We start from the raw sequence: 11,505 nt of genomic DNA, 5'->3' as shown, positions 1-11,505 counted from the left end.
AGGCATAACAAATCTCACAACAGTCACACACTAACCAGTCCTGCCACTATTTACATGTTACTCAGTGTGCTACCAAACCTTCCTCTTTTTATCTGAGTATTATTTACTCTCATAACTATTACCAGTCGCCTCTTTCTTTGAACATTTTTATCATTATTTCTTGCCTTACTTTTCCTTTCACCCCTTTTTTCTTTCTCGTGCTCTTGTATCTCGTAAATGACAGGAGTGTAAAACACCAGTATAAAGGGACGTTCTAATAAGGACACAGCAGCCCATGTCTAGATTATGTGTACTGCTATTCATAAGTCTAATAGATATCGGCTGTTCGTTTGCTAGTTATGATCAGGAAGGAGCTGGGATACAATAGCTGGTGCCTCGGGCGATAACTGCCTCTATGTTTAACAATGTGCTCTTCTGTGTCTATTGATGGGGAGGTTGGGTTGGCTTTTGCGCATATTTGACTCTCCCTTTCTCTTTTCTTTCTCTCTCTCTCTCTTTCTCTGTCTCTGTCTCTGTCTCTGTCTCTGTCTCTGTCTCTGTCTCTGTCTCTGTCTCTGTCTCTGTCTCTGTCTCTGTCTCTGTCTCTGTCTCTGTCTCTCTGTCTCTGTCTCTCTCTCTCTCTCTCTCTCTCTCTCTCTCTCTCTCTCTCTCTCTCTCTCTTTCCCATTATCTTTCCTTCGACCTCTCCTTCCCTATCCCTTCTCTCTTTCCTTCTCCCTTTTCCCTTCATTCCTGCCTCCTTTCTCTCTCTCTCTCTCTCTCTCTCTCTCTCTCTCTCTCTCTCTCTCCTCTCTCTCTCTCTCTCTCTCTCTCTCTCTCTCTCTCTCTCTCTCTCTCTCTAATCTTTCCCTCTTCCTCTCCCTTCCCTTCTCATTCCCTCCATAGCCCTCTCCATATCAATTTCTCTCTCTTTCTCTCTCCACCTCCCTATCTTACTCCCTGTCCTTCTCTCCCTCTCCCTCTCATCCAATTTATTCTCACTCTGCCTCTTCCTCTCATTCCTTTACTTCTCCCTCTCCCACTTCCTCTCATTCCTTTTCTTCTCCCTCTCTCTCTCTCACTCCCTCCCTTTCCTTCTCCTTCCCTCTTTCTATTTACGCTTACTTTTACCTGCGTCTTCCCCCACCTTTCCTCGCCTTCGCCTTCTCCCAGCTATAAAACTCCTTTGTAGGAAAAAAGGGGTCGACACTACAGAGTTTCTAACAATAGAGCTCAACACATGAATTAACTACGTAACTGTAGCCGTAGTCAAGTAAGGGTTTCGCACATTTGTTTACAAAGGCCTCCGCTTGTTAGTTAGAGCTCGCGGGGTTATTTTCGCGTTCGTTTCCCCGCGTGATATGTCGGGATTAGATATTTTTAACTTTGATTGTAATTGTGAGTATGATCGTATACCGTATTCTCTTATGAAAGAAAAAAATACAAAGTGTTTTCTTTTTTCTTTACTAGAATGTCTCTTTTTTCAATCAACTTCCAAGGTAGAAAAAATAGCATATCTGTCTTTTTTTTCGTTTTTATTTTTTGTTTGTTTTTTCAATCAACTCTCAAGATAGAAAAAAACTATATTTGTTTCTTTTCTTCTACTCTACCGCGTCAAGAGCTTTATTTATCTCGAGTATATGTTCTCTCACAAAGTTCATTTACATTTTTGTATTTTTCACTCGCCGAGGAAGGCTTGTTCTGCATACTCCATCTATCAGTCTGGATAGAGCACCGTGCCTTGTTTTTCCTTTTCTCTCTGTCAGTTTGTCTGTCTGTCTGTTTGTCTGTCTGTCCGTCTGTCTGGGTTTGTCTAACTTTTTATTTTGCTTTCTCTCTTTCTTTCATATATCTTTCCTTTTCTCTTTCTCTGTCTACCTACCTGCCTGTCTCTCTGCCTATTTATTTATTTGTCTATCTTTCTTTTTCTTTAGATATCTAGCTAGTTATTCATTCATAAGTGTACCTATGTATCTGTCTATCTCTTCTCTGTATATTTTTTATATGTCTATCTAACTGTCGTTCTTCATTTCTTTCATTCTTTCTTTTATCTCAATTTGTCGAGCTCTATATCTATTTTCTCTCTATCTACATATATGCCTGTCTATCTTTATCTATCTATTTATCTTCCTCTCTTGTATTTCAGGGGAATCCTTGCTCTTTTAAAAAACGGATAAAAAACAAATCGCACAATAAAATTCATTATTTTTTTCTTTTTGATATCTTGTAGTATTTTCATCCTTTGTTTTACGCTAGTTCTCTCTTATTTCTAAATAGATATTTCAATTATTGTTTGTATGTGTGTATATATATAACCACACAAACACACACACACACATATATATATATATATATGTGTGTGTGTGTGTGTGTGTGTGCTTATGTATTTATATAGGTGTATTTGTGTATATCTTTCCGTGTGTATGCTTCTCGTGCTTTCTCATGCATGTGTGAAGGGGACTGAACGCCATCGAGACGCAGAGGATGGGATGGGGTGGGGTGGGGTGGGGGGGTGGGGGTCCAGCTCCCGTGTTCCCTTGTCATGTGTTCGAAGGAAAAAGGAAACAGAGTGAGACGAGAGGAGGAAATGAGAGGCGGTAGAATAATGAAACAGTAAATGGAAAAGGGGAGAATGAGTGAATAGGTTTTAATGTGCTTTTGTTTTTAGGGCCAAATATGGAGAGCTCGTGGGTGTGGGTGCGTGTGTGCGTGTGTGTGTGAGAGAGAGAGAGAGAGAGAGAGAGAGAGAGAGAGAGAGAGAGAGAGAGAGAGAGAGAGAGAGAGAAAGAAGAGAGAGAGAGAGAGAAGAGAGAAAAGAGAGAAGAGGGGGGGGGGCAAGAGGAGGAAGAGAAAGAGAGAGACAGACAGAGAGAGAGAGAAAGAAAGAGAGAGAGAAAGAGAGAAAGAGAGAAGGGGGGTGCAAGGGAGGAAAAGAAAGAGAGAGACAGACAGAGAGAGCGAGAGAGAGAGAGAGAAACAGAGAAAAGAGAAAGAGAGAGAGGGGGAGCAAGGGAGGAAGAGAAAGAGAGAGACAGAGAGAAAGAGAGAGAGAAAGGCAAGACAAGACAAGGCAAGGATCAGGGAAGGAAGAGAGAGAGAAAGAGGGAGAGATGAAACAGACAGAGGGACACAGACAAAATGACAGGCAGACAATTTGAACAAAAAGGACGAAGAGATATACGCAAAATGATGATATTAAAATATCGATGGATATAAAAAGGTAGGATATTAAGAAAAAAAAATATAGAAAACACGTGAATAAAAAGGAAAAACTTCAACGAAGGATGAAGGAAAGCGAAAAAGGAGAGAAATTCATCTAAAAACACATGGAGAAAAAGAGATAGGAAAAAAGTGAAGAAATTGAAAGATGGAAGAGAAAAATATGTATAAAAACCTATAACAAGAAAAGCAACAAAAATAAGAAAGAAAAATATGGTGACAAAAGATGAAACTACATTTTCAAAAATAAGAATAAAACAAGAAAAATGCAACAAGAAAAAGATTCGAAATAAACCAAAAAATGAGAGAAAAAGAAAATAGATATGGGGAGTGGAGAGAAAAAGAATGTAGGAGAGAGAGAAAGAGAGGGGGAGGAGAGAAGGAGTGAGACATAAAGAGAGAGAGGGAGAGAAAGGTAAGAACTAATGAATGAGAAAGTAGAAAGAGAGAGAGGCTGAGAAAGACAGAAAATGAGAGAGAGACGAATAAAAAGACAAAAACTCACACACGAGGAATACGAACATAAAAAAAATAATAATAATGATAATAAAAAATGAAAATAAATAAAAAAAAATAGATTAAAAAATGAGATAAATGAATAAAGAAAGAAGCAAAGTTAGAAAAGAAAGAACGAAAGAAATAACAAAGAGACAAGAAAAAACAACAAAAAAACAACAGAAATGGGATACACACCGAAGGAGGAACAACACGGAATCGCACCGGCGTCAAATGTCCAGCAGGAAGAGAGACATGGCAGATTTCGTAGCCAACTTCGACCCCCTCCCCCCTCACCCCATCCCCACCCCTCCCCCACCCCACCTCCCACACCCACTCTTTACCCCCTACCCCCCCAACCCGATCTCCCTCAACCCGATCTCCTCTCCCTCCCCCCCCCCCCTCCCCTGGTCCCCAATACTCATCCTCTTTAGATCCCCCAAACCTCCCTATCCTTCACTATATCTATCCCCTCTTTTCTGTTCTATCCCATCTCTTTTCCTGTCCTTTCCCCATGCTCCTTAATACATCCTCCCCCCCTCCAACCATCACGCCCATCCCTACCCTCTTCCCCCTCCCCTTAACCGCCCCCCCCCAACCATCACGAACACCCCCACCCCCTTCCCCCTCTCCTTAATACCCCACCTTCATCCATCACACCCATCCCTACACCCCTTCCCCCTCCCATTAACCGCCCCCACACCCTTCACGCCCACCCCTATCCCCCCTACATCCTCCTCTTAACCCCCAGCCCCATCCAACAATCATACCCATTTCCATCCCCCCTTCCCCCTCCACCCATCACCCCCCCTCCCCCCCAAAAAAAAACTTTCGCTACACCCCTTAACACACCCAACCACACACACCTTAACCCCTCCCCCCCTTTCCGCCCATCACGCCAAACCCTTCACCCCCATCAAACCTAACCCCTACCCTTCACACACCTTAACCCCTCTCCCATTCTCCGCCCATCACGCCCAACCCCAACAAATTCCCGCCCAACCCTAACCCATCACGCCCAACCCCAACCCATCACGCCCAACCCCAACAAATTCCCGCCCAACCCTAACCCATCACGCCCAACCCCAACCCATCACGCCCAACCCCAACAAATTCACGCCCAACCCCAACCCATCACGCCCAACCCCAACCCATCACGCCCAACCCCAACAAATTCACGCCCAACCCCAACCCATCACGCCCAACCCCAAACCTTCACGCCCAGCCCCAACCCTTCACGCCCAACCCCAACCCTTCACGCCCAGCCCCAACCCATCACGCCCAACCCCAACAAATTCACGCCCAACCCCAACCCATCACGCCCAACCCCAACAAATTCACGCCCAACCCCAACCCATCACGTCCAACCCCAACCCATCACGCCCAGCCCCAACCCTTCACGCCCAACCCCAACCCATTACGCCCAACCCCAACCCTTCACGCCCAACCCTAACCCATCACGCCCAACCCCAACCCATCACGCCCAACCACAACAAATTCACCCCCAGCCCCAACCCATCACGCCCAACCCCAACCAATTCACGCCCAACCCCAACCCATCACGCCCAACCCCAAACCTTCACGCCCAACCCCAACAAATTCACGCCCAACCCCAACCCTTCACGCCCAACCCCAACCCATCACGCCCAAACCCAACCCATCACGCCCAACCCCAACAAATTCACGCCCAACCCCAACCCATCACGCCCAACCCCAACAAATTCACGCCCAACCCCAACCCTTCACGCCCAACCCCAACAAATTCACGCCCAACCCCAACCCTTCACGCCCAGCCCCAACAAATTCACGCCCAACCCCAACCCTTCACGCCCAACCCCAACCCATCACACCCAACCCCAACAAATTCACGCCCAACCCCAACCCTTCACGCCCAACCCCAACCCATCACGCCCAACCCCAACAAATTCACGCCCAACCACAACAAATTCACGCCCAGCCCCAACCCATCACGCCCAACCCCAACAAATTCACGCCCAACCACAACAAATTCACGCCCAGCCCCAACCCTTCACGCCCAACCCCAACAAATTCACGCCCAACCCCAACAAATTCACGCCCAGCCCCAACCCTTCACGCCCAAACCCCAACAACAATTCACGCCCAGCCCCAACCCTTCAAGCCCAACCCCAACAAATTCACGCCCAGCCCCAACCCTTCACGCCCAGCCCCAACCCATCACACCCAACCCCAACAAAATTCACGCCCAACCCCAACAAATTCACGCCCAGCCCCAACCCTTCACGCCCAACCCCAACAAATTCACGCCCAACCCCAACCCATCACGCCCAACCCCAGCAAATTCACGCCCAGCCCCAACCCTTCACGCCCAACCCCAACAAATTCACGCCCAACCCCAACCCTTCACGCCCAACCCCAACCCATCACGCCCAACCCCAACAAATTCACGCCCAACCCCAACCCATCACGCCCAACCCCAACCCTTCACGCCCAACCCCAACAAATTCACGCCCAACCCCAACAAATTCACGCCCAGCCCCAACCCTTCACGCCCATCCCGTTTCCCTCCCGCCCCCGACGCCCACCTCGATCCGGGAAAGGGAAATGTCTTCTTACCTATTTACATACATGAATACATTTCCGGACGCGCCCCTAACATAGTAATAGTTAGGTGACACACATATCACCAGGACGAAAAAGAAAAAGAAAAAGAGAAAGGTAAAAAAAAGGATTAGAAAAACAGAAAGGAGGTAAAAAGGAATAAAAAAAGAAAAGGAAAGAGAGGGAGGGAGGGAGGGAGAGAGGGAGAGAGAGAGAGAAAGAGAGGGAGAGAGAGAGAAAGAGAGAGAGATGTGAAAGAGAAATAAAATGAGAAATAGAGAAAGGAGTAAGAGAAAGAGAGCGTGAACAGTTATACAGATATAAAGAAATGAAAATAAAAGAACGAAAATAGAAATCAAAATAAAACGAAAACAAAGCAAAGACAAGAAAGGGAATAAAAAATAGATAGAAAAATAAAAAAAAATAAAAAAAATGGTCTCTCCATATTCCGATAAAAAGACACCATTTTCCCTCCACGTTCGCCTGTTGATAAAACACCATTAACCGCCTATTGTGGCCACATTCTCGTTCGATAAACAACAGCCATGAAACAATTCAAACCCCCCTCCCCCTCAATAAGTCAACCCCCCCCCACCCACACCCTCAAAAATAAAGTCACCCCCGTACCCCTTAAAAAATCACCCCCTCAAAAAATCACTCCCAAACCCCTTTAAAAAATCACCCCCCAACCCCCTCAAAAAGTCACCCACCACCCACCCCCTCAAAAAGTCACCCCCCACCCACCCCCTCAAAAAAGTCACCCCCCACCCACCCCCTCAAAAAAGTCACCCCCCACCCACCCCCCTCAAAAAAGTGACCCCCATACCCACCCCCTCAAAAAAAAAAAAAAAAAAAGTTTGAAAATAGGTCCAGAAAAAAAAGTTAGGAAAAGTGTCCAGGAAACCCAACCGCACGACACACTTACCATTTAGTCCATGTCCGAGTCTTCACCCAAATGTAAACCTGAGTCCCCCGCTTCACCCTGGAACCGCTGCAGAACCAAAACACGCGGCCGCGGACGAAACAAAAGGACCGAACCCGACCTCACACGCCGGTTCGGAAAGGGTTGCTGCGCCCGGTCCTTCGCTGCAAACGGTTCTGACTGAATAGATGATGTCGGCTTTTGTGTTTGAGACATTTATATGCATCGAATGTCATTTCGTTTCGAAGTCCTATGCCGTTTTAATTACGACGCTCGCCTCGCTCCTTATCTGTTTTCTCTCGTGAGTTCGCCGCGTTGTGGAATTCACGATATTTTGTATCTTTTTTGGGGGGGTTTTTTTTTTTTGAGGGGGGGGAGTGGAGGGTTGTTGGGAGGCGAAGGCAGGGGGTCGGGGGAGGGGCGAGGGAAGGGTTCTCTCTGTCTCTGTTTTCTCTTTCTCTCTTTCTCTCTCTCTCTTTCTCGCTGCTTCTCTTTCCCTTCTCTCTCTCTCTGCTTCTCCTTCCCTTCTCTCTCTTTCTCTGTTTCCCCTTCCCTTCTCTCTCTTTCTCGTGCTGTTTCTCTTTTCCTTCTCTCTCTGTCTCTGTCTCTGTCTCTCTCTCTCTCTCTCTCTCTCTCTCTCTCTCTCTCTCTCTCTCTCTCTCTCTCTCTCTCTCTCTCTCTCTCTCTCTCTCTCTCTCGCTCTCTCTCTCTCTCTCTATTGATTTGAATATCGATAATCATCTCCTGTTTTTCATCAACGAAATGAGTGCACAATAATTCAATACATGGAACAAAAAGTATGAACTAAACGATATACCATCTGGGAAAAAAAGAAGAAAACGAAAGAGAAATACAAATATAAATGTAATATTATGAATTTCTTTCCAGGTTAAGTTTATTAATAAATCGACACTAAATGCAGTATGGAGCGCATTGCAAAGAGCGAGATGTGAATGTACCATCTATTAAAAGAAAAAGAAAAAAACGGCTAGCATATTTTATCCCGAGAACCTTCGTCTCTAGATATTTACATTTGCTCCGGATAACAACAACAACAACAACGACAAAAAACTAATAAATATTTAGTTGCTCACCCTGTTGTCAAGAGCGCCTTTGTGTCACGGGATCTAAACAACAGTATAAAAATACAAGGAAAAAAGGATAAAATAAAAGCGATTACCATAAAAAATGAAGCATAACGCCCATTTTCCGAACGAGATTCACATATTTTTTTTTTACTAAAACCCAGTAAACAAAAAAAAGTAAAAATAAATGAAGACAACCTCGCGCATAATCAACAACATGCGAGCGCGGGAAAATTCTTTCGCGCGAGAGGCTAGAGCGTATCCACATTTCTTCGACTACCGACACGCGGTTGATCGGGGAAGGGAAGGAAAAATGAGAGGGAAAAATCTCAAGGAGTTTGAGATGGGGTGAGGAAAAATAGGGTGGGAGATGGGAATGGAGGAGGAGGAGGAAGAGGAAGAGAAGAGGGAGGAGGGGGGGAGGAGGAGGAGAAGGAAGGGAGGAATGCCGGTGGAATGGAGGGAGAAAGGGGAGACGGAGGAAAGGAGAGGAAGAGGAGGGAGGAGAAGGAGGAGGAGAAGAAGAAGAAGAAGGAGGAAGAGGGAAAAGAGAAGAGGGAGGAGTAAGAAGAAGGAGAAGAAAAAGAAAAAGAGGAGGAGGAGGGGGAAGAGATGAAAGCGAGAAAGAGGAGAAGGCGAAGGAAGGGAGGGAGGCCGGGGGGAAGGAGAGAAAGAGGGAGGACGGGGGGAAAGCAGCAAGGGGGAAGACGTCGATCGGAAATAGAAAGACGGGGAGAGGAGAGAGAGAGAGAGAGAGAGAGAGAGGAGAGAGAGAGAGAGAGAGAGAGAGAGAGAAAACGAGAGAAAGAAAGAAAGAAAGAAAGAGCGAGAGAGAAACAATATACAAAAGTCGAGGAGGACCTTGGCTCAGACACATCGCCCTCGAGCCAGGAGTTATCCGAGGGATATAAAGGAGAATTGGCTCATTTATTGCCAGGCGCCGAACGAGACTCGACGGCTGTGTTCTTTCTCTCGTTCTCTCTCTCTCTCTCTCCTCCGTTCTCTCTCATTTCCATCTTCCAATAATTCAGTCTATTGCTGCGGCTCTGAGTCTTGTTTTATTTCATGCTGTTCTTTATCAGATGAATATTTCCCATTGCAATTGCACGGTTGCGGAGAAAGAGGAGATAGAAGCAAAGGAAGAAGGAACTATCGAACGAAAGATATAGATAGAAAAAGACGAAAGAAAAATTATGTGAGAGACTGGAAGCAAGGAGAGGAGCAAACAAATATAGAAAATCAATAAAGAAGAGAGGGTGAAGAGAGGAAAAAATAAATTGATAAAGCAGGACGGATGAAATGGCACTGAAAAAGAAATTCAAATAAGGTGCAATAATTGATAAGTAAAGAAAACTAAACACGAATAAATGAATTAGACAAGAATATATAATTAAAAAAAGAAAGTAATGAAGCAAAAGAAGAGAATTCGGATACAAAAATAACAACAGAAGTAAATAAAAATGATAAAAAACGAATATAAAGTAGAGGATTTTTTTAATGACACACAAGAAATAATAATGATGATAAAGAACACACAAACTGGATTCTTTTTATCTACTATCAAACTATATTATCTTTAAATCAAAACTCTGAGGAAGTCTTTTTACCTCAAGAATCCTGGATTGTTTCCTCTCTCCGTATAGCCTATTGCAAGCAGCAGCGCCACATAAAATCAAACAAATATGCAATTGCACACATGAACAGCTTCGTAACTGTCGGCCAGCCTTTTTCGGCGGCGATTTTGATAAAGAAATGTTTAATTCTCTAAGTGGGAGGAATAAAGGTAGATGCATAGAGAGCTGGGGAGTCCGCGGGAGAGGCAGGCACGCAGGAAGGCTCATAAACGCACGCACTTATGTATATATACATATATATATATATATATATATATATATATATATATATATATATATATATATATATATATATATATATATATATATATATATACATATCTATTAATGTGTGTGTAGGTTAGGGGCGGGTAGGGGGTTTGTCTGTGTGGGGGAGGGTAGTGTGTGTGTGGGGGGAGAGTTGTTTGTTTGTTTGTGTGATTGTGTGTGTGTGTTTGTTTGTGTGTGCTTGCGAGTGTGTGTGTGTATGCGTATGCCTACGTTTATCTATGTTTATAGATCCATCACAAAAAACACGCACCAGAGTAAAAAAGAAAAAGAAAAAAAAAAAAAAAAAAACAAGGGCAGTCCCACAGCAAAGCAAGCACCCTTAATGATGCAATACACAAAAAACCACACAACCCAACACTCTACTTGAACTACACCCCCTCCCCCCCACCGCCCTCCCCCTCCCTCCCTCCTTCACCCCCGCCCCCCCTAAACGAACCAAAAGAGTGCCTGGAGCGTCTGAGTTAGTGAACCGAGTGCCAGTGCCATTCGTGTGACCTATTGATGGCACTGAAGAAGCCACTACAGAGTAACAAGGGAAGCCAAGGCAAGGGAGCGAGAGAAAAGCGAGGGGAGGGAAAAGACGAAGGAAAGGGAAGGATAGGAGGAAAGGGAAGGGAGACGACACGATAGACAGATAGATAGCGGTTGATATATATATATATATATATATATATATATATATATATATATATATATATATATATATATATATATAGATAGATAGAGAGAGAGAGAGAGAGAGTATAAGAGAGAGAGAGAGAGAGAGAGATAGTGACAGAAACCGAGACAAAGAGAGGGAGAGAAAGAGAATGATAGAGAAAACGTCGAGAGAGAGAGAGAGATTATCACACAATAAGACCCACCCCCCAACCCCTCCCTCCCCCCTCGCCCCGCCCCCCACCACAGAAAAAAAAAAATCCCCAAAAGAAAGACAGCCAGAAGGAACCCCAGCTGATGAGGCAGGGAAGCTCGGTTCTGTCGCGGCATTAAGAGCCTAAGAACCGGGAATTAATGAGAGCTCCATCCTCATTTAGGGCATTGAACAGCCCAAGTCTTCGGAGGATTAATGCCACGAAGACCCTGTGATTAGATTGTGGCTTCGTCTTTGTCATCAGTCACTGTATCTTTAAGGAGGTCTTGATGGCTCCCGACGTCTCTTGAGGTCCTTTCGGGTCCCTCTGCGGTGAATCCTTCGGTAGGATTTATGGAAATTTGGGATTTATTCATCGTATAGTTAGGTGTAGGTCGGGGTCGTGGTATAGGTGTAACTGGTATTGGTGTTGTGATTATGTTTGTTATTGTCATCATTGTTGTTATTTCC

General features: G+C 44.9%; 1 protein-coding gene across 1 annotated transcript; it reads left to right on the top strand.

Annotated features, from left to right (window-relative positions):
- Positions 1 to 2,655: 2,655 nt before the first annotated feature.
- On the top strand, positions 2,656 to 11,251 carry LOC138863927 (uncharacterized). The gene is made up of 3 exons (XM_070129432.1): positions 2,656 to 2,676; positions 4,959 to 6,278; positions 11,219 to 11,251. The coding sequence occupies exons 1-3, from the start codon at positions 2,656 to 2,658 to the stop codon at positions 11,249 to 11,251; spliced, it is 1,374 nt and encodes a 457-aa protein (XP_069985533.1).
- The last annotated feature ends 254 nt before the right edge of the window (positions 11,252 to 11,505 follow it).

Source organism: Penaeus vannamei, chromosome 14 (genome assembly GCF_042767895.1).
Source record: "Penaeus vannamei isolate JL-2024 chromosome 14, ASM4276789v1, whole genome shotgun sequence".
Lineage (NCBI taxonomy): Eukaryota > Metazoa > Arthropoda > Malacostraca > Decapoda > Penaeidae > Penaeus > Penaeus vannamei.
This window is presented reverse-complemented; position numbering and strand designations above follow the sequence as displayed.